Below are 24601 nucleotides of genomic sequence, written 5' to 3'. Positions count from 1 at the left end.
TTACTTTTAACCATAGGCATAATATTTACCATAACACCATATTAAACAAGTCCTTTATTATACATGTGTGGCAGCGCTACACTATGACTAAAACTAAATCCAAATTTGCTGTCAAAATGAACACAAACTACAACGCATAAGGTATGGCACACCCATATCTTCAAAGATATCTGTTTTCACTATTTCACTACTGTTTCAACGCACACCATAGCCGATCTACAAGCTCACAACAGACAGGCTAGACCTGTGGTTCTCAACCTTTTCAGCCTGCGAACCCAAAATAATCATGTTTGAACTGGGGACCCCCTACCCTGACGAGCACTAAGAGTTGAGGCATTACATTTCGTATAACACGATTCTATTGTGAAAATAGCCAATCTACATGCTCACTTGTGAGCATGTAGATCTGATATTTTCACAATTTCTGCCTCTAATATTTGACAATTTGGCCAATGTTTAATTTGTCATTTTAGAGGTATTAAAAAGTCCTTAAATTGTCACTTTAGAAATGTGCAGATACCCTCTATGCACTTTAACTTCATGTTGGTTTGTTTACCCCCCCCCACCCCCCCCCACACACACACACACACACACACACACACACACACACACACACACACACACACACACACACACACACACACACACAGACACAATCATTTAGGGAACCCCTGGGGGTCCCGACCCACAGGTTGAGAACCACTGGGCTAGACGGCTAAACGAGCCCAGAGCCCAGTTCTGCGTGGGCGTTTAGGGGGAGGAAATAAGGTAGGGGCCCTAATTTAGGTCCCTGGGGGCCGCCAGTCAGGGTGGTATATGGGGTTTAGGTAGCCAGTGTTCTCTGGGGTGTCGATGTGTTTTTATAAGACCTCAGGATTCATTGGATCATGCATTTGCTTTTTATATGGACTGTGGAAGAGAATCCCTGGTGAATTTCCCTTGAGGACCATAAAGCATCTTTCCATTGACTGTAAAAGTGCAGTGGGAACACGTGCTGCATTGTACAACCACGCAGTGGAAGCGTTATTGTTTCTTTTGGACAGTTGTGTAAAGTAAGTACATTTACTCAAGTACTGTACTTAAAGGACCAGTTCACCTCTGGGACAACCAGATCTTATTTTATTGTTGTTTGGGACACGACCAACACAATCCTGAGTTATTTTTTGTGTTCAATCTGTGTTTTGAGATATTTTAGTATTTCAGCATGACTAGTGATGCATTTTGCATCATATGATGCAGCATGATGATGCAAAATGCATCATATGATGCAAAATGCATCACTAGTCATGCTGAAATACTAAAATATCTCAAAACACAAATTGAACACAAAAAATAACTCAGGATTGTGTTGATCGTGTCCCAAACAACAATAAAATAAGATCTGGTTGTCCCAGAGGTGAAGTGGCCCTTTAAAGGGGGCCTGTCACCTAAAGGGTTACTGTCACTTTAAGAATCATCATAAAAAACAAGTTAATATTTGTATGATGTCATTGTGGCGATGCGCAATTATAAGCCAATCAAATTAATTGTCTGTATAGCCTGACTGTATGACTACTTACTGTACTGGTCAGCTGTTGGGGGGCGAGGGGCAGATTACACTGTGACATGAGCTTCAGACTGTTTCAGACCGTTTTCAGAGAAGCTCATGTCACAGTGTAATCTGCCCCTCAACCCCTTTAGGTGACAGTACCCCTTTAAAAATGGGGTGCCATGATCATTCAACCCCCCCCCCCCCCCCCCCCCTGACTATTAAAACATGATTATCAGGTGCTATGATTATACTAGGAGGAAGATTTCTTTACAGAAAGAGTTAAAATGTGTTGTTTATGTGGCCACACCCACCAGTTCATTAAGTATGCCTGGTTGTCATGGTGGGTGGTGACCCAGCTGAAGTTAGCCACACCCACAGTGTTGGGTAGAATGGTAAAAGGGGAGGGGATGATTATATGATGTCACTCTATCTGTGTTTTTGGATCTGCACTTTTGACCCACAAGGTGTCAGCCTCCAGGAGGAAACCCCAAATACAAAGGGAATACATAATTGCTCATAACAACCACACCAGGGGGTCTAATGGAATACTATCAACCTCATAGACACATGAAAACTAGAAAAAAAGTAAAAACTATGGCACTGCCTCTTTAACTACACTTTTGAGTGATTTGTACCTCATTTAGTACAAATTCTTAGTATTTCCAATTTACCAATACTTTTACTTCTACTCCACTGCATCTCGGATCCAAATGTTGTCCTTTTACTTCACTATTATTTATTTGAAAACATTTCTTACTAGTTATTTGCAGGTATAAATTATATTATAAAACATACATAAACCCCTTTACCGTGACATTTTATACAAGGCTGTTTGAAAATAGCCGATCTGCAAGCTCACAACGTGTCACAATGCGACGCGTTGTGAGCTTGTAGATCTGCTATTTTCTAACATTTTGCACTTTAACCTTTGGTACTTTAAGTATTTTTGATGCCAATACTTTCATTCTTTTATTCAAGTACATTTTTAATTGAGGACTTTTACTCTTACAATTGAGTCATTGCAGTATTAGGCCAGTCAATCTGAGGTTTGACCCGAAAGAAATTGCAATAGTAATCGTTTTTTTTATGATCCTTAGGGTCATCCAAAAAACATGTAAAAAGTTTCCCATTATATTCTTAGTAGTGATGCCACGATACGATATACGGTATATTGCATATAGACGCGATATGAGCCAAAAAACCTAGACCGGATCATGTCGCAATTCAGCTAAAATGTCCGATAGAACGCTCCGATACAAGCACTCCATTCCAGGAGTCTGCTCCAGCAGCCTACTTCACGCAGCAGCAGTACAACAGAGTGAACTCTGAAAGCAAGCAGCATGTTTTAGCAAAGCCAGCAGACCTAACAGCAGCAAGACCAACAACCATTGCCAATGTTGCCAGAGACGGCTTTCCTTCTTTACACTTAGAGTTTACAGTTTAGGCATTTAGCTTTTAATCCAAAGCGACTTACAATAAGCAGATAAAATATCACAATAATAAACAAGATTAAATGTCAGTACATCAACAGCAATATAACAAATGCAAATTAATATCTATCTAGAAAAACAATATAATCTGTAAAGAAAAATAAAATAATAAAAAATATTTCTAAAAAACCTAAAAAAACAAATGCTAACTAGCCTCATGTATGGACATTGATTTTCCAGTAGTGCTAAGGGTTTTGGTGGAGTCTGAAAAGGTGAGTCTTCAGTCCACGGCGAAAGCTCCAGTCCACTTTGATGTCAATACACTTTTTTTTCTTTCATGTACAGTAACTGCAACGCGAGGCGTTGTGAGCTTGTAGATCTGCTATTTTTTAAGAGAGGTTTGGTGTAAAGGGGAAAAAGAGCAGACTAAGTACAGAGTGAAAAGTGAAGTTTTAAGTATTGACCGTTAAGTGGTTCAATATCTAATCCAAAATACACTGATGATTCTGCTGTCAAACAATGAAACTATATGGAATCTATGAACAGGTTGTGGGGGTCCCTGCTTCATCTCTCTCTCAACTAAGGGGGTCCATGGCCTGAAAACGTTGAAGACCCCCGCATACGGTATAATGTGGTGTTGTGTGAAAAGTGACGACAGTGTGAAGCATGTAACAGATTGGAGAAAATGTTCATTGATAAATCAACAACTAACATCAACAATTACATCATTTCATCATGTCCATAACTTGAGCAAGAAAAAAGCATATTTTTCCTTCTCAAACTACAAGGCAGGGGTCTTCAACAGGGGTCCGAGACCCCTAGGGAGTCCTCAGAGTTACTACAGGGGGTCCTTCAAATCTTCTCCTTTTTTATATTAACCACTTGAACCCTACTGTCCATATTCTCAGAACGTTAGCCAAAAATAGCCGATCTGCAAGCTCACAACGCCTCGTGCTGCGAGGTGTTGTGAGCTTGTAGATTGGCTATTTTTTTATTTATTTTTGGTGTAGAGGGGAGAAAGAGCAGACTAAGTACAGAGTGAATTACTATTGACGGTTCAACTGGTTAAATATCTGAAAACACTAATTCACATGAATCCAAAATACACTGACGATTGTGCTGTCAAACAATGAAACTATATGGAATCTATGAACAGGTTGTGGGGGTCCCTGCTTCATCTCTCTCTCAACTAAGGGGTCCTTGGCCTGAAAACATTGAAGACCCCTGCTCTAAGGTATTTCCAAGAGGTTGTGTTGAGCATAAATATCCTCTGTGATCCTGTACACCTCAGAGATGCGAGACAAAAAAAATTGAAAAAGGGAATACCGGTATGTATTTTTAGTCATTTCAATGATAAAACATTCACAGACTGTGTGATTCTGATCATCAAATACAAATGACATCAATAACCCGACTAGTACAGCTTAAGCAATGTTTGTTTACCATTATGCTGTTTTATTTTGAACCTATTGTCATGGGAACTAGACTTTTGATTTACATTTTATAAGCAAAATGCTGTAGTCTGGGGAAGGGGGCACTCGGCTTCAGATATCATTATAAGGGGTACTGCAGCCAAAACACTTTGAGAACTGGTGGCCTACAGCAACCGCACTAACATCGGATCCATTGGAGCACAGCTTATTTTGTTTGTGGTTTGTGTGCGTGTGCGTGTGCGTGTGCGTGTGTGTGTGCGTGTGTGTGTGTGTGTGTGTGTGTTAGGGCATTAACGAAAAAGTCGACAAGTCGACTCAGTCGACTTCATTACACAAGTCGACTCCCACCAGAGAAAGTCGAAAATCGAAGTAAAAAATAAAAGAAAATCTATTGTGAAAATAGGCAGATCTGCCTATTTTCAAAATTTCTGCCTCTATATATTTGACAATTTGGCCAAAGTTTAATTCTCACTCTAGAAATGTGCAGATACCCTCTATACACTTAAACTTTATGTTGGTTTGTTTACAGTTGAGAGAGAAAACAATGTTTCACATTAAGTTAATCATCTGGGGACCCCCCCCCAAATAATTGGGGGGTCGTGTGTGATGTGATGATGTCATCAAACGATACAGTCGACTGCAACTTTTTACTGAGTCGAGTTGACTTGCAAAAATCACAAGTTGTTGATGCCCAAGTGTGTGTGTGTGTGTGTGTGTGTGTGTGTGTGTGTGTGTGTGTGTGTGTGTGTGTGTGTGTGTGTGTGTGTGTGTGTGTGGACACGGGAGGATCACTTACCCAGGCCACCCTCACATTCGTTAAACTCCACGGAGTACACGGCACGATCAACTCCTGATGGACCCATCAACGTCCTGAAGAGAGGAGAGGAGAGGAGAGGAGAGGAGAGGAGAGGAGAGGAGAGGAGAGGAGAGGAGAGGAGAGGATTAAAAAGAGTTATTGACACAGCTTGTTTGAATGCTTGATTCCGATTGGTCAATCGCTGAAATCAGCGGTCTGATATTTCTGAATAACAGACCGCTCCTCTTGATAACAGACCACTGCCTAATCAAAGGCTCAGAACACCTGCTGTGCTGAGGCTGCACTGTGTGAATCTTGTGCTGTATCCAACATGTCAACCATGTAAACAAACACACAGCGTCATTTACAACTAAATGTTGCTCTCAAGAATGTTTTTGAAAGCACTTCCTTGTTTAGATAGATAGATAGATAGATAGATAGATAGATAGATACCTTTATTATCCCAAGGGGGAAATTCAGTCACCCAGAGTCACACAGCAGTTAAGGTTACAGGATACAGGACAGTAAGAAAAAGAAAAAGGACTGTTGTGTACAGCCGAGCACAACAAAAACAAACAAGAAAGAAGAATCGTTGCGCTCTGCGGACGGCCACTCTCGGCCAGTGCAACACTTTCACTATACTGTAAGCAAGGAAATAGTTTGTTGTTTCATTACTTGGGTCAATGTAACTGGTCCGATATACATCACTGGCCAGATGGCCCTTTAGGGCGAGGTCGCATGTCGCTGTCTGAAGTAATCAGCAAACTATCCTATAAAGATTCAGTCAAACATTGGACAATTTGTCAAAGAAAGAGGCAACAATAGCCAGTCTACAAGCTAACTGAGCTTCGTAACACAATATTTATCAGTGGAACCGAGTCAAACGAAATATGATGCCTCAACTCCAACAACACCAAGTGCTTGTTCAAATATGATATTATTTCGGGGGTTGTGGCCTGAAACGTTTGAGAACTACTGCATTGGAAAAGTGTATTTATTTTCCTGTGCTGGGTGGAGTTTGAGAGGAACTTGCATTTTGTGCATTTTTGCTGTGTGTGGCATATACTGTAGTTACATATCAAATGATGTCAACAAAGAACTACAGCCACCTCGGAAAATAATGTGCTGCAGCAAGAAAGGCAGAAACATGGGTAAAAATGCTGCCAATCCACCCAGTGTTAATACATACTAAATAAAAAACCAAGCTATGACTAATACTAAGACTAGATATTGACAATTTAAAACTTTACTAAAATGTTACGGAGGTACTTGTGGAGAAGAGATCCAGTAGAACTAAAAGGTCATTTTATGCTTGGTTGCATGCTGAAAATATAGTCCATCTACAAACTCACAACGTGCCGCGTTCGGCTATTTGTTTTTCCTTTTTTTTTTTACATCAACCACTTGAACCCTATAGCACCTCTATTCTGAGGGGAGCATTCTTCGAAAATAGCCGATCTACAATCTCACACCATGTCGGACATGCGCTTTGAGCTTGGAGATCTGCTATTTTCAGCAAGGAGGTTTGGTGTAGAGGGGGTGAAAAGAGCAGACCAAGTACAGAGCCTGCAGTCGAGCATTGAGGGTGTCTGAAAATACACATGAGACCTGCATCCGTGTCACTCTAGAATTTAACCACTTGATTATGTTATGCTTTCAATATTGAAAAATAGCAGATATACAAGCTCACAGCGCGGCACCGTGTCCCGCGCTGTGAGCTTGTAGATCTGCTATTTTTTGAAAAATCGTGGAAATTTGGGCAAATCTTTGAATCTTGTTTGAGGCGAACAATTATAACTCAAATGTTTGCTTATGGGGGGGTCCGTGATTCCGAAAATTTTTGAGATGGGGGTTGACATGACAAAGTTTGAGAACCACTGACACATAGAAACAGGCGTTTTAAAAACTTAGAAGGATTTAGAAGCCATTTATATAATCAGGTCAGAAATAGCAGATATACAAGCTCGCTCAAGCTTGTATATCTGCTAGAGCGAGCTTGTATATCTGCTATTTTTCAATAGCTAAAGCATAAGATAATGGTTAAAGAAATAAGGACTGATAATACGTTCCACGTCTAAACACTGATGCTGTCAAACAAGTCTGCGAAGCTGTCAATGAAATGTAGGAAGAAAAAGAAAATCGTATTCAACTCAACACAATGATATAGAGCTGGGGTCTTCAACAGGGGCTCCGGGACCCCTAGGGGGTCCTCAGAGTTACTACAGGGGGTCCTCCAAATCTTTGAGTGATAGAAACAGTTTTTTCTCCTTTTTCATAACCACTTGAACCCTAGCGCACTGCGAGGCGTTGTGAGCTTGTAGATCGGCTATTTTTGGCTAAACTTCTCCGAATATGGACGCTAGGGTTCAAGTGGTTAATATAAAAAAGGAGAAAAAAAGCTTCTATCACACAAAGATTTGGAGGACCCCCTGTTGTAACTCTGAGGACCCCCTAGGGGTCCCGGACCCCTTGTTGAAGACCCCTGCCCTAGATTCTAGCAATGATGATACCATCCCAAATATAAAGCAATTTAAATTGATTCAACCACAAAATATCACTTCACGCCACCTTCAAAAGAACTCTCAGGGATTTGACTGTTAATGTAGGTCGTGTGCAGGTGTGAGATCATGCCAACTGAATGTCGCTGTCCCTTCAGCACCAACATGCCAACTGTCAAACTGCACAGACCAGCAGACTGGCAACCCCCTCTACTCTTTCGTCTTTGTTTTTCTCCACATACACGTGTCCTATGGATATACATTCATACGAGAATAAATGACAGTAGCCTACAGTTGTAAGTGTAGGACAAGGACAACAAAACATTTTAAGTTTTGGGGTCTGACCGGGAGGCTATTAAGTCATCGAACGGTGGACCCACCGTGGCTCAAAGAAATGCCGAATAAACAACGGAGCTTGACATGAAAAGTGTTGAAACCCCCCTGCTAGAGATATAGCGTCACTGTCGGGCAGAAACCTCGTATCTCCAAGTTTCACATTTGTACGTTCTTTCGCTAAGTAAAGCCTGCTTCATCACACAAGGCCGTCGCACAAAACTAGTGAAAACAGCCGATCTGCAAGCACACAACGCCTCGCGGTGCGAGGCGTTGTGTGCTTGTAGATCGGCTGTTTTCACTATCATTTTTTATAATGATAAATACAAAACAAACGGGGTTTTGGACAAGGTTTCCACCCGACAACAGGCTAGTAGCCTATTCCCAACGATTAAGAGGGCAGACAGTGTAATCCTACTGCGCCGTGGCCACATGTCTGTCTGTCTGTCTGTGTGTGTTTGTGTGTCTGTGTGTGTTTGCTGTTTCTAGTTTGTTTACCTGCTGATGAGGACAACCCCTTTCATAACGACACCCAGCGAAGGCATGATTGTGGTGCTTGTTATCTCTTTCTCTCTCTCCTATCCGTTTAGAATCTGTCCATCGTTCGCGTAGCGCCGTCCTCGCACCATGACGGCTGCGATCGCCGTTATTATTATGTCCCAAAGCCAGCAGCTGAGGCGCACGTGTGGCTGTGTGCGTGTGTGAGTGCGTCATTCACCCAAAACAACTGGGAAGAGAAGGACTCGTTTTTAAAGGTGCAATCCGTGCAGTGGTGGAAAAAAGTACTCACATTTCTTTACTTGAAGTAAAAGTATTAATAATGTAATGTAGATGTACTCCGTTACAAGTAAAAGTCCAGAATTCAAAATGTACTTGAGTAAAAGTATGAAAGTGTTGGCACCAAAAAGTAGCCTACTTAAAGTACCAAAAGTGAAAGTACAAAATGTTTGAAAACAGCAGATCTACAAGCTGATGCGACGCGTTGTGAACTTGTAGATCGGCTATTTTCAAATAGTATAAAATAGGGCTAAAGTGGTTCATTATATTATATTATAATATAAACCAATTATAATTGGTATCTGTAAAGTAATTAGTAACTAAAAGTTTCAAATAAATGTACCAAAGTAAAAGTACAATATTTGGAGAATGTAGTGGAGTAAGTAAAAGTACTGATAATTGGAAATACTACAGTACGGTAAAAGTACCTCAAAACTGTACTTAAGTACAGTACTTAAGTAAAAGTACTTGGTTACTTTACACCACTGAATCTGTGTCGTTTTTTTTTTTTTTTTTTTCGTTTTTTTCTGTTGAACCCTGAAGAAAGGACCACCCTGGTTTGATAAGTACTTCAAAGTGGGGTCTGTGGGGACGTAGGCCTATACATCTAAAAGCTCTCAGCTTGTAGATGGGCTATTTAAAGGGATATTTCACTTTCAAAAAAACTTTTATCGTCTAATCAGGCTTTTATGAACACCCTGAACAGTTTTTTTAATTTGCTTGATTCGATATTTAGTTATTTGATGTAAATGTTACCAGGCCCTCCAGGCCCAGGGCCTCTCCCCACACACACCCATTGTAACTTCAAAATTCGACACCCATTATTTTTAGAAAATATCCTCTGTATTTTTCTTTTTTCTTTGGAGTGGCTTGCTACGAAACATCAGAGCAGAGCAGGGATTCCGACCAGGGAGCTCTATATTTCTACCACTCTACTAAGAGGGAATCCCCCACCAGGGACGTGCAGAGAATGTTAGAGAGGCAGGGGCTGACATATCTGAAAGGGCCTTTTGGTGAGAATATTGAAAATAGCAGACCTCCAAGCTCACAACGCGTCGCGCTGCATTGTGAGCTTGGAGGTCGCCAGTTCGGCTATAAGGAAGGGGTATGCTGCCAGACCCTGGGTCCAGAGGGGGGGTGGGGGGGGGGGGGGGGGGGAATAAAAGTTACGTTTAAATATAAATCCATGAATGTCTCTGGTTGAATCTGTTCTGGTTATTATGTTGTTAAATTACAGTAAAATAACTACAAAAGCAAATTTTAAGAAAATGGTCACTTTAACAAGGTATTATAATTATATTCTCCACTCTTGTATTCTCCCCATCTTGACAGAATGGTATATTCCCAGGTTCCGCAGTTCAGCTGCACAGGTGCAATGCATTATTGTTAATTGTGGCACGTTTACTAACATGCCAAGTTTAGCTGCACTTGAACAACCGTTCCAGGCTGCCATATCCAGCATGAGGACTCCCATCTTTGCCATGTCCTAGCTTTTGCTGAACTGACACCACAGCCATATATATATATATATATATATATATATATATATATATATATATATATATATTTATTGTAATTTTTTTGTATCCGATTCTACAAATGTCTTCTAAATCCTTACTAAGGTTAAAAAAAATGAACATTTTGAATACACAAACTCTGTTTCTCTTCTGGGGGCCAGAGTTCTCAACGGGCCTGAAAACCTTGAATGTACGTTTCTGGGATTCATATAACTTATTACAAACTTGTGGAACTCCGAGCTGTCTTTTAACTTTGCAACCAGCCTCTCCAACAAGGAGCTCATGCTGCTAACGCAGAATTACCGTACATCCAAAGGTTATGTGAGTGACGTCGTCACAACAAACAAGCTGCTAGTAGGCAATACTTCCGTATGCGTCCCTGATTCAGCCCGGGAAAAAGAGTTGGAGAGGCCCTTATTGCGCGCTATAGAGAGAGAGATCTCTCTATAGCGCTGCTGCTACTCTAAGATTTGCCATTTCAGATCATGACACGTGACAAGCCAGTGGGCCAATTATATTTCGTTGTTGTCGGGTGGAAACCTTGTCGGTATCCGATTCTACAAATGTCTTCGAAATCCTTACTAAGGTTAAAAAAGAAACAAAACAAAAAGGCATGTTTCTATGTCAATGATTCTCAAACTTTGTCATGTCAAGGACCCCTAGAAATAGATGTAATAATAATAGTTCTATTATATGACATACATAAAGCTTGGTAAATTATAATGTTTTGCAGATGTGCTCGTTGTATTCATACTCTATCATACACAGAGTGGTTACAAATAATCGTAATAATTAAAATGAGTTACAGATTTTGCATGGAACATAGTGGAAGCTGTACGTTGTCCTTGTGCCTTACAGAGATGATGTGCATGAATATTATTGACCCTTTTTTATTCCAAATTGCATCTCTATATTAATCATACTTTCTATTCTATTGGATTGTAAGATGCACCCGTGGCTGCATTATGAGCTTAATCCTCTTTGCAGGCTGGCTTTCAAAAATATCCAGCAGATATGCAACTGCTAGTTAGGCATAATAACAATGTTAAAAACACACACACACACACACACACACACACACACACACACACACACACACACACACAGACAGACAGACAGACAGACAGACAGACAGACAGACAGACAGACAGACAGACAGACAGACAGACAGACAGACAGACAGACAGACAGACAGACAGGCACGCACGCACGCACGCACGCACGCACGCACACACACACACACACACACACACACACACACACACACACACACACACACACATCTGGAAAAAAAATGCTACAAGCTCACAATGAGACAACGCAACGCATTATGAGCGTGTAGATTTGCAATTTCTTTTTAAATGTAGATCAGGCTTTAAGTGTTGGATTGTTTATTACCGTAATTGTGCTTCTTTGTTTGTATTTAAATGCCAAAGAAGCATTTCCAAATGAATTCTAATCAATGCTATTGTATTTTGTACTTTTCTATTCCAGTTGGATTCCATTCTATGTGTCAAGAATAGGTTTGGGACGATGCACGATATTATCGTTTATCGTGATAATAAAACACACACAATAATCGTATCGTGGAGATTTAATTTATCATGATATCGTCCTCCGTCATGCACTGGGATCAATTCACCTTTTATTTGCCGAGCTGCATATCAGGTACCATTTAAACCCTCTATAATTGGTAAAAGGTACTTATAATATACATACTTTTTTTTTCTTTTTTTCACTCTCCATCAAATGTCTTTGCCAAAAAATAGCAGATCTACAAGCGTTGCAACGCGTTGTGAGCTTGTAGATCGGCTATTTATTTTTTTTGGCAAATATTTTTTGGCACCCCAGGATAATGGATTTTGATTATCGACATGTTCTTGACTGCCGACAGTCAAGAACATGTCGGCATGAAGCTCAGAGTTACCAGACTAACCCTCAATAAAAAAATAATAATAATAATCTAACAAATACGTATAACTGCAAGAACGTAAAAAAAACTAAAACGGAAACCTACCTGGCAAACGTCAGAGGCATTTTCAGCCTTTGTAGCATGTTTGCTGCCGTGCTGTTATGGTGTCAGCATAGCGTACTGGCTGCTCCGTGTCCATGCAGTTATGAACTGTACAGATGTACAGTAGCTTATAGCCACACAAAAAGATAATAGCACAAATCCACATGGCAGCCGCAGCTAAAAATAGACCTGTTCACGAGGGCTACCAAGAAGCGCATAATACTGTATCTATATCAGTGTTGATTTTGTTGACTAATATATGGAATGGAAAAGTAATTAAACCCCTATTTTTCATTTTCTTTCTTTTGCTAAATACAAGGCACAAATACATAGTTTCCATACAATCAATTATTTGCACTGCAAAGTGATTCGATGCCGATTATCTGCATTGTAAAGCGATACGATACAACACGGTACGATATATGCTTTCGCATATCGATATAGTAGATCATTGCAAATTAAAATTGATTTTTCGATTCAGTAGCCTACTATATTGTTACACCCCTAGTATCCACTCCATCCGGGGGGGGGGTCCCCAGGCGTTCCCAGGCCAGTGTGGAGATGTAATCTCCCTCCATCTGGTCTTTGGTCTGCCACGGGGTCTCCTCCCAGTGGGACGTGCATCGAGGACCTTCCTAGGAAGGCGCTCGGGGGGCATCCCTACTAGATGCCCGAACCACCTAAGCTGACTCCTTTCCAGGTGTAGGAGCAGCGGTTCTACTCCAAGTCTCTCTCAGGTGACTGAACTTCTTACCCTCTCTCTAAGGGAGATGCCTGCCACCCGTCTGAGAAATAATAATTGTTCATTGACTCATTGACGGATTGAATTAATCATTGATTGCTTGATTGATTGGGCATTTTATTGAAGCAATGATGTAATGTGACAGCACAATTGCATTCATAATCTTATGATTAACATATTTGTCAAAAGGGGAAAACACGCCACCTTGTGGTGTGTTTTCAGTGTGCATACAATAAAATGAACATTTTGAATACACAAACTCTGTTTCCCTTCTGGGGGCCAGAGTTCTCAACGGGCCTGAAAACTTTGAATGTACGTTTCTTGGATTTATATAACTTATTACAAACTTGTGGAACTCTGAGCTGTCTTTTAACATCGCAAACAGCCACTCCAACACAGAGCTCATGCCGCTAACGCAGCATTATCGTACATCCAAAGGTTATGTACGGTAAGTGACGTCGTCACAACAACCAAGCTGCTAGTAGGCAATACTTCCGTATGCGTCACCGATTATCCTTGGTCCTTTGGTCAGGCTTCAGTGCTGAGGTGCGTGCAGACACACAGACAGACAGACAGACAGACAGACAGACAGGGATGCGCCTGTTCTCTGTTGCTTCATTTATTTTAGACTTGGCCCTACCCGACAACGTTGGGCCGGCCGAGTCGGCTCGGGCTCGGGCAGAATTTGAGAAATCTACTGGGGGCCCCAGGCACGAAACATTGTCAGATAGGGGTCCGTGGCCAAATAAATATCAACGTGGCAAGACACACACACACACACACACACACACACACACACACACACACACACACACACACACGCTCAAATCTTTTGAAAATAGCAGATTTACAAGCTCACAATGCGTTGCATCGCAACGCATTGTGAGCTGGTAGATCTGCCGTTTTCAAATGGCCGAAATGTATTCAGGGCCGAAGTGGTTAATGTGTGCTTTGTAATAATAATAATCAAAATATGCAACGTAACAAGTAACTAAAGTGTTCAAATAAATATAGTGGAGTAAAAGCACAATATTTAGATACAATATGTAGTAAAAGTATTGGAAAATGGAAGTACTCACGTAAAGTACAAATATCTCAACATTTTACTTAACCCATTTAGGCCTAAAATTATTGAATGCTTTAACTATTAAAAATAGCAGATATACAAGCTCACACTATGAGCTTGTAGATCTGCTATTTTTGAAAAAGTCGTGAAAATGTGTGCAAATCTTTGAACATATGTATTTTTAAAGCGAACGTTTGTAACTCAAATTTTGCTTCTGGGGGGTCCCTGGAATTAAATATTTTTAGATGGGGGTCCGTGGCCAAATACATATCATTTTGGGGGTCCTTCACATGAAAAGGTTTGAGAACCACTGACATAGTAGTCTCTGGAGAGCAGTCTAACTGAGCTCCAGTTAAGTGAAAAGGACCTTTTCTTTGACGATGGCTAGCCAGATTGCTGACATAGAAACATTAGAAGGAATCAAAAGACACTTATAGAATCGGGTAAAAATTCAAATGTTCAAGATTTTTCAAAAAATAGCAGATCTACAAGCTTGCGGCACCGAGTGCCGCGCTGTGAGCTTGTATATCTGCTATTTGTATAGTATAGCCTAAATGCACTTAGTTGCACTTAGTTACTTTACTTAGTTACTTTACAGGGTATGTACGTAGCACTGTCGAAGGAACCATGTCCATGACCTATTTGAATTAGTCAGGGAACGTTGATCTCTAATGAACAGTTCACAGTCAAGTTCAAGGTTAGCTTTACTAATATGCTACTATCGGTACATTCAGGCGGTCAAGGCTCCATAGCCATGGGGTGTCGCACCAAATTCTGGGCCCTGGGTGCAAGGATTCACTCACATTTTGTGCTTTAACTATTGAAAAATAGCAGATATACAAGCTCGCAGCGCTGCACCGAGTGACAAGCTTGTAGATCTGCTATTTTTTGAAAAATCGCGAACATATTTGTGCAAGTCTTTGAATATTTCAAATCCTGCTAAGGTTTTTTTGAAAAACCTATGTTTCCATGTCAGTGGTGCTCAAACTTTTTCATGTCAAGGACCGCCATCTCAAAATATTTAGTTCGAGGAACCCCCAGAAGCAAAATTTGAGTTACAAATGTTTGCTTAAAAAATACATATATTCAAAGATTTGCACACATTTTCAGGACTTTTCAAAAATAACAGATACAAGCTCGCAGCGCGGCACTCGGTGCCGCGCTGCAAGCTTGTAGATCTGCTATTTTTCTAAAGTATAAAATAATTAAGATCGCTCCTCCACCTTGGGCCCTAGTAACTCAGTCCACCCCCCCCCCCCCCCCCCCTTGTGACGCCCCTGTCCATAGCTACACACAACAAGCCACTGGCACGCATGCTAATGTAAAACACATCAATACTCCAATGACATAAGTCCTGAGGAAGCAATAACAATGCAAGCGATTACACCCATTAGGCAAGAGTGTCAACCCTTAGTTGAATGGAAATCCCCAGGGCTCTGTACTACGAATGCTACTTTTCCCCCTCTACACCCAAAAAACTGATTCAACCCCCCTATAAATGTGACACATATAAATTATGTTTGCTTTATTTAATTACTTCACTTCAAGGCATAAGCATATACATTTAATTGATATAACTCAAATATTATTAATAGTGCCAGATGTGATACATTTACATTATGTTGGCTTTATTTAAATGTATTTAATTATAATATATGCAAATGTATTGAATTGATGTAACTGAACAAATATTAATCGTGCTTACCTTAAATATATACATTTACAATATATGCATTTTTATTAAATTGTTCCAACTCAAATGTAATTAATAGTGCTTATACAAAATCTATTCATTTAACATTATGCATTTATATTACATTCATGTAACTCAAATCTTAGTAATGGAATTTAAAAACACATTGAAAATGAGTTCCAATGAAAACTCCCAGAGTCCCATAAACCACGCCTCTCACCAATTTTATTGAGTAGTTTTTAAGGCTGAAATCATTCTGAGAATATTGTTTGAATCCAACTCAATTTTATTAAGTACATTTTACAGATCTGAGAAGTGACTCCAGCCCTTTCCCTTGATTGGTCAAATAAGTTGGTCACATGTTATGCAAAGCATGCTGGGAACAGCATTTTTCTAGGTTTTCAGGGAAATGTTTAAGCTTTCGGGAGCTAAAAATGCTAAATGTATCATATCAATGTGTCTGCCTTGGCAAGATGACTGTCATATGTCAGAATTTGATTTGTCAGTATTTGAGCCTTAACCCTAACCCTAACTGCTAGGCTGCTAGTTTAAGCTTGAGCTCCCTCCCCATGCTAGGCTAAAAGAGAAGAACTCATGGTAACTTTGAGGTTATTGCGTTGGTTTTCTCTTAAATGTTCTGATTATTCAATAATCATTGCTATTGCATATATCCATTATGCATCTGTATGTTGATATTGTAAAACTTGAAACAAATCATCCAGAAGAAAACCTGAAACCGAACTCTTCTTATGTAAATGTAAAAGTATTTTATTTATCTTAGCTTAATTCCATAAAAATGAGTTGAACCAACACATTTACGTTAACATTTGTTTGAGTTGGACAAACGTAAATTAATTAAGTTCATATAATTAACTTGGCTTAAGTTAATGAAAATGAGTTGGACTAATTGAACAACATGCATTGCATTGAATGTAGATTTGACTTGGGACTACATATATCCCATATATAAATTTACTCATATAAAATGGGTGGAAAAGTTTCACACATTTAAAATGTGTTCAACTGAGAGATTATTTTTTTGGGTGTACACTAAATCTCACTCCCGAAAATAGCAGATTTACAAGCTCACAACTCGCCACGAGGCAACGTGTGCTGAGGCTGTAGATCAGGGGTGCCCAAAAGGTAGATGGTGATCTACCAGTAGATCACCAGGGGTGTGCAGGTAGACCACATGACATGCCTCTAAAATATATAATTAAAATATAAAAAGAATATGTCAATATGACATCAAGAAGAAAGCTCCCTTCATGGCTTCTAAAGTAGGCAAACCTCCAATGCAATACTTTGTTCAAGAGTCAGTAGCATTACAAAGAACCCCCAAACCTACCACTTCCATACAGAATGGGATGAAGCCATTTCTCCCAGTATTTCCCATTCATTTCCCCCTTACAGTAAGTGTGTTTGTCTAAAATGTAACACCAGTGCTGCTATTCCAAAGCCTCCCTCAGGCCCTCAACTAAAACATTGTGGATGGGTAGATCATGTTGAGATAGTCATTTTAAAAGTAGATCTCACGTCAAGAAAGTGTGCACCCCTGCTGTAGATCAACACTGGTTGGGGAAGTTAAAGTTACATGTAACTGAGTTACGTAACTAAGTTACATTTTGCTGTAACTTGCTGGTAACTGAGTTACATTCATATTTCTGTAACTCATCAAGTAACTGAGATACTGTTTGGGTCATGTTTGGCTCAAGTTACAAGTTACAAGACGTTACAAGCAAAGTTATAATTTTAGATTTAAGTTTTGTTAAGATTGACAATCAAATGTCCTCAACAGATCATCATTTTCTTATTTTTTTAACTTTATTTTAGGAGCACAGATGTTTACTAAAGAATAATGTCAACCTCTTTGAAATAAAACAAAACTCAGTTGTGAGGCATATTTCTGCTGGCATGTGACTTTTTTCGTACATTGTGAGAATGTACATTCTCAATTTAACGCTGAAAACAAAAAAGTAACTCAAGTTACTCAAGTTACTTCTTCTATGTAACTTGAAACATTATAAGTTACATTTCTCCAGGGGTATAACTTTAACTTGATCAAGTTACTGCCATGGTGAGTTACTTGTAACTGTACAAGTTACGCTTTCAAAGTAACTTCCCCAACACTGGGTTTGTGTGGGTAATCACATCACGGTATTTGCTTGTTGTTAGTCAAAATAAGTCTGTCTTAAAGAATATATATATAACATGTTCTTCTAAGCACAGACAATTTACCTGAGCAATTTAACCCATTTAGGCCAAGGATTATTGACTGCTTTAACTATTGAAAAATAGCAGATATACAAGCTCACCGCGCGGCACCGAGTGCCGGGCTGCGAGCTTGTAGATCTGCTATTTTTGAAAAATCATGATTTTTTTTTGCAAATCTTTGAATATATCTACTTAAAAGCGAACATTTGTAACTCAAATGTTTGCTTCTGGGTGGTCCCTGGAACAACATATTTTGAGATGAGAGTCCGTGGCCAAATATCTGTAATTTTGGGGGTCCTTGACATGAAAAAGTTTGAGAACAACATGATTTAGAGGAAGGATTTAGAAGTCGGGTCAAAGATCGGGTCAAAGATATTCAAAGACTTGCACTCATTTCCACGATTTTTCAAAAATAGCAGATCTACAAGCTCGCAGCACTCGGCGCCGCGCTGTGAGCTTGTAGATCTGCTATTTTTTCTAAAGTTAAAGCCTAAAATAATAGTGGTTAAGATCTAACGCGACTCGGGCGCGTTCCAGGTATTTGAGAGTTAAATGAACAATGAAAGCAACCGGAAGGACACATGGGACCCACCACAATGCCACTAATTTATAGATACAATTAGGTCCAGCTGCTATTCAGCTCTACAGGGAAAACCTACAGGGAACAATGGAGCTAATGGACTTAGGAGGTACAGTAGGAGGTAGCCCAAGTGTTGCAATAAACACAACTCCTTCGAATTAATACCATCTTTTCCCTTCACTATCCTGCCTTTCCCATCGGGCACCAATCTAGGCTCCTCGTCCTCGCGAATGATGCAAGTCGGGAACGATGCAAATTGGGAACGCGTGCCTGTCAGAGTTACAGACATGTATGGGTCAATTTAACCCATTTAGGCCTGGCTGAACACATTATGACGCAATATTTTATGCTTTGAATATAAAAACTAGACCAGGTCAACCTGGTTGTGCCAGACCCCCTGTCTGTCATCATCATTTATGACATCATGCCTTTTGTAGGCATGTCATCATCATGTCATCATCATATATACCCTTTATATAGAAAACCCGGACAGACCGACATTTGCTTATGTAGGCCTACCCATTTCATGGGTCTGGCAAAAATAGCAGATATACAAGCTCACAGCGCGGCACCGAGTGCCGCGCTGCGAGCTTGTAGATCTGCTATTTTTGAAAAATCGTGAAAATTTGAATTTTGACACGATTCTATAAGTGTCTTTTGAATCCTTCTAAGATTTTTGGAAAAAAAACTATGTTTCTATGTCAGCAATCTGGCCGGCCATCGTCAAAGAAAAGGTCCTTTTCACTTAACTGGAGCTCAGTTAGTCTGTTCTTGAGAGACTACTATGTCAGTGGTTCTCAAACCTTTTCATGTAAAGAACGCCCAAAATGATATGTATTTGGCCACGGACCCCCATTTCAAAATATCTAGTTCCAGGGACCACCCAGAAGCAAAATTTGAGTTAGAAATGTTCGCTTAAAAAATACATATATTCAAAGATTTTCACACATTTTCACAACTTTTCAAAAATAGCAGATCTACAAGCTCGCATATCTGCTATTTTTCAATAGATAAAGTTACTAGGGCCCCTCCACCTTGGGCCCCAGTAACTCAGTCCCACTTTCCTATCCCTTGTGACGCCCCTGCACCACTGTAAAAGAGTGACATTGAGAGCTGTACGATGGAAGTCAACACAAAGCTATTGTTTTATTATTCATTCATAATGAACTGCGCGACGGAGCGATATATCTTCTTCCTTTATTTATTCAGGGAAGCCCATTGAGAGCAAGCTCTCGTTTTCAAGGACGCCCCAGATTACAGCATGAAAACAAGTACAGTTATGAAACACAATCGCTACTAGAAGGGAATACAACTAGTTAGACGCCTCAGGGCGACATGCAACCTCGCCCTATCTGGCCAGTGATATACGTATATCGGACCAGTTACCCATATGGAGATTCCTGCATGATAGACAACAATGTGATGTCAGAACATCACATTGTTGTCGACCGTCAGGTCGCAGTTACTATCAAAAACTCCACTGGCTGTCCGTCAGTATGTCAGTCTGTCAGTCACACGTCACACGTCACACGTCACACGGACATGAGCTGGCCGTTTTCATGCTACGCAACCCAATCCTCTGCCAAAGTGTCCCGTTGCTTTAAGGCAACGACACGCCCTGTGCTGTGCTGTGATGACTGTAGATCTCCAAACAAGGGATTAACCTCTGACGATATAATCCCCCAAATCGTTCAGCGTCAGAAGAGGGGGAAACCCTGCACTCCTTCTGCTCAGTGGTTTTCAACATTTTCACATCAAAGACCCCACAGATTGATGTGTGTTTGGCCATGGACTCCCACCTGAAAACATTTGGTTCCAGGGACCCCCATGGGAGAAAATGTGTAGACGTTTGTTTACGAGCTCAACAAAATAGGGCCTAATCTTTTAAACTGTTTTGGACACAGAATCAAGTGTTTTATTCTCACGGGTCTGTGCAAGCCATGGAATTATATTAACTCATTTACTGCCCAGGCCCGAGCTATTAATAAATTCCATTTGATTAAAAAAATCGGATCACCGCTCCGAGGTTACTAAGTAACCTACTGTAGATCAGGGGTCTTCAACGTTTTCAGGCCAAGGACCCCTTAGCTGAGAGAGAGATGAAGCAGGGACCCCCACCTTTTCGTGGAGTCCATATAGTTTCATTGTTTGACAGCACAATCGTCAGTGTATTTTGGATTCATGTCAATTTGTGTTTTCAGATATTTAACCACTTGAACCGTCAATACTTAATAAACTTGACCTTTCACTCTGTACTTAGTCTGCTCTTTTTCCCTCTACACCAAACCTCTTTGCCAAAAATAGACGATCTACAAGCTCACAGCGCGAGGCGTTGTGAGCTTGTAGATCTGCTATGTTTGGCTAAAGTTCTCAGAATATGGACACTAGGGTTCAAGTGGTTTACATAAAAAGGAAGAAAAAAGGTTTCTATCACTCAAACATTTGGAGGACCCCCTCTTTGGCCAATAGATAGCATTTCAGATTATAGAAACGTGTGCAAAAGCGTTTTAAATGCTACTGTTCTACTGTGGTTCTAGGGCAGGGGTCGGGTCCGGGACCCCTAGGGGCCTAGGGGGTCCTCAGAGTTACTAAAGGGGGTCCTCCAAATCTTTGTGTAATCAAAACTTTTGTTCCTCTTTTTTATATTAACCACTTGAACCCTAGTGTCCATATTCGGAGAACTTTAGCCTAAAATAGCCGATCGACAAGCTCACAACACCTCGTTGTGAGCTTGTAGATCGTCTATTTTTGGCAAATAGCTTTGGTGTAGAGGGGAAAAAATAGCAGACTAAGTACAGAGTGAAAGGTCAAGTTTATTAAGTATTGACGGTTCAAGAATCCAAAATACACTGATGATTGTGCTGTCATTGTGCTGTCAAAAGATGAAACTATACGGAATCTATGTAGTTGTGGGGGTCCCTGCTTCATCTCTCTCTCAACTAAGGGGTCCTTGGCCTGAAAACATTGAAGACCCCTGTTCTAGGGGCTTGGTGTGAGCTTTTCTTTTCCACAAAGAGACTTGTGTAGAGGGAAGTAATAGCCAGGCCCTTGGGGGACTCCATTGAAGTATATAGGTTTTAGGTGACATTAGCTAGCCTCGTCTAATCAATCGCATTGTAATTGCTTTCTCAGGACGCATGTCAGTGGAGTATTGATGTGTTTTACATGTGCATGTGCAGGCACGCGCACACATAGACATCAAAGGGGGCTTGAGCCCCTGCCCTTTTTAGCTGTCTGTAAAAAGTGCCCTCTGCAGACCATGAATGCAGTTTTTACCATGGTGAAAGAAATGCAAATGCCCCTCTTTCCATGCCATACCTGAAGGCGACATTCAAGAGAAACTCTCTTGAACTTGAATGCAGCATCTTATGTTGAAGGAATTGCCCTCTGTGTATAGAAATCCATGCCGTTACGCCACATCGCCAGTATTCACTTGATAGTGCTTAGTTCAGTGTGGTATCAAGCACCGAAAATAGCCGACCTCCAAGCTCACAACGCGTCGCAGCGCGACGCGTTGTGAGCTTGGAGGTCTGCTATTTTCGATATTTCCACCCAAAGGCCCTTTTTAGAAATTCCAGCCCCTGCCTCTCTAATATTCTCTGCACGTCCCTGTGCATGTGTGTCAGGGGTTTGTTTTGTGTGGAGCCTTGACCACCTGAATTCACCAAGCGCAGCATAATAAACTGACCTTGAACCTGGTCTCGGCCGCGAGCAGTTAGCGCCAGTTCATTAGCGCTCAACGTTCTCTGACTGCTTCAAATAGGTCACGGTTCCTTCAACAACGCTCATCTAACAGTGCTTAAAAAAATGGAAATGTGAAATGACGCAATCAAAAAGTCGGTTACTAGTTATTTTGCACATAGGCTATAAATAAAACACACGTTAACCACTTTAGCCCTATTTTAGACCTATAGGCTATTTGAAAATAGCCGATCTACAAGCTCGCAACGCACCGCATTAAACAAATAAAACTAATCTACGACCTCACTTGTTTAGCAGCGCAGGTCCTCTGACTGTCAACTAAAAGGTGTCACAATATGTCAGAAGAATGCAGTGAAAAAAAAGAAAAGTACATGCATCTTAATGTTGTATTTATTCTAGCCATAAAGATACATCCTAAGCGAAAACCGCCTTTGAATGACAAAGTGCCACTGAGACGGTTACATCCCGCCACTCCGACATGTCTCCTTTCCGACACTAACCCTATCTCTAACCCTTACCCTAAACTTAACCCCTATGGGAGTGTCGCCACTCCGACAATAAGAAGTTAATTTCGGAGTGGCGACATGTCGGAATGGAGAGAGACTACCCACTGAGACGCGCACACTCTGCTGTTTTGCAAAAGGAGTCTGTGGCCGTCACACCACGTTTATGGGAGATAGCCTGGGTCTGTCATCATAATTTGAATGTTTATGGAGTGATTGATGAACGCATAAACGTTAGTGGATGAAGGCTGGTGGTGTGTGGTGGGCTGGTTACCGCCGATCTCCCGCTGCGGTCTCCCGTGGCCAAAATATCACATGTTAATTGCTTTGTAGCCTAATTGGAAATATCCTACAGATTCCTTAAAACACAAAGTTGATGTATGTCAATATTTATTAGATTTATTGCTACAGTATACATTTTTGGAGTGAATACATCATAGATGCTTCTCAGATGGTCAGACAATGCAGCTCCAAATGTCTACGATGGAAGTGGTGTAGACCAGGGATCATCGCTATGCTGGGTTGTGGTGGAGATATATATATATCGTCGTTGTCAGGTGGAAACCTTGTAAGTCCAAAACCGTTCGTTTTGCATATCATTATAAAAATGATTTAATCTAGTGAAAACAGCCGATCTACAAGCACACAACGCCTTGCACCGCGATGTGTTGTGTGCTTGTAGATCTGCTGTTTACACTAGTTTTGTGCGACGACCTTGTATGATGAAGCAGGGCTTTACTTTGCGAAAGAACGTACACATTTGAAACGTACACATTTGAAACTTGGAGATACGAGGTTTCCACCCGACAACGACCAGATATATATATATATATATATATATATATATATACATATATATATATACATATATATATATATATATATATATATATATATATATATATATATATATACCGCTATATAAAGGTAATAATATAATATAAAAGACAGTATAAGGTAGGGCTGTGAAAATTTGCCAAAAATAGCATTCGAATATTCGCCTGAAAATCCCCCGTATATTCGAATAAATTCGAATATTCGAAAATATCGAATAATTCGAAGCATCCGAAATTCGAAGCCCTTTATTCTAGACAGTCGCTTCTATCGCTTTTCTTTTTTTTTTACTGTGTGCAGGTCCGCGTTGGTCAGGGACGTGCAAAGAATGTTAAGAGAGGCAGGGGCTGACATTTCTAAAAGGGCCTTTTGGTGGACAATTCTCTGTTAAAAGGGCAGGGGCTCAAGCCCCGTTTGATGTATGTGTGCACGTGCCTGCGTTAGAGCAGAATCTGATCCTCGTTGCAAAGCGTCACTCACAGCAGCCGTGATTGAGTTGAGTTGGAACAGCCACGACATGAAATGAGCAATTATAATCACACCAATGGATTATGTTCTGGTTTGAACCAAATTAGATAGTCTACATTAAGAGCAGTGTGAGTGACGGAGGGAGTTTTACCGTTATTGCGTGCGGGGAGATTGACTCGGTGAGAGATCCATGCTTTTTTATAGTGTTTTCGGTGGAGAAGTCTCGTTGTTGTATGCCTTCCCGTCACTACCGAAACGAGTCGCCCGTTTCAGCTTAACTCGTTAATCATTCTGAATCAACGTGAGCCAGTTTAAAAGCACTGTGTGTGCACTGTGCACTGTCTGCGAGGCGGACGAGTGCATCTGTCTCTCCACTCCGACATGTGACGGCCAGTGTGTGAAGGGAAAGTGAAGCAGCTGGAGGTTTATTCTTCGCTGTATGACGGTGTCGCTAAATAGGCACCCTTAAT

At 40.7% G+C, this 24601-nt stretch overlaps 1 protein-coding gene across 1 annotated transcript in view; it reads right to left on the bottom strand.

Moving 5' to 3' along the window:
* The window catches only part of LOC308283185 (syntaxin-binding protein 4), a gene marked incomplete at both ends in the record, with an annotated part of 314024 nt that overhangs the window by 167026 nt on the left and 122397 nt on the right, over positions 1-24601 (bottom strand). The window contains one exon of the mRNA XM_080723564.1: positions 5191-5264. Coding sequence (XP_080579690.1) covers positions 5191-5264 — 74 coding nt within the window. The remainder of the gene's footprint in view (positions 1-5190; positions 5265-24601) is intronic.

The sequence above is a fragment of the Nannobrachium achirus genome (assembly GCF_963921795.1).
Source record: "Nannobrachium achirus genome assembly, chromosome: 4".
Lineage (NCBI taxonomy): Eukaryota > Metazoa > Chordata > Actinopteri > Myctophiformes > Myctophidae > Nannobrachium > Nannobrachium achirus.
This window is presented reverse-complemented; position numbering and strand designations above follow the sequence as displayed.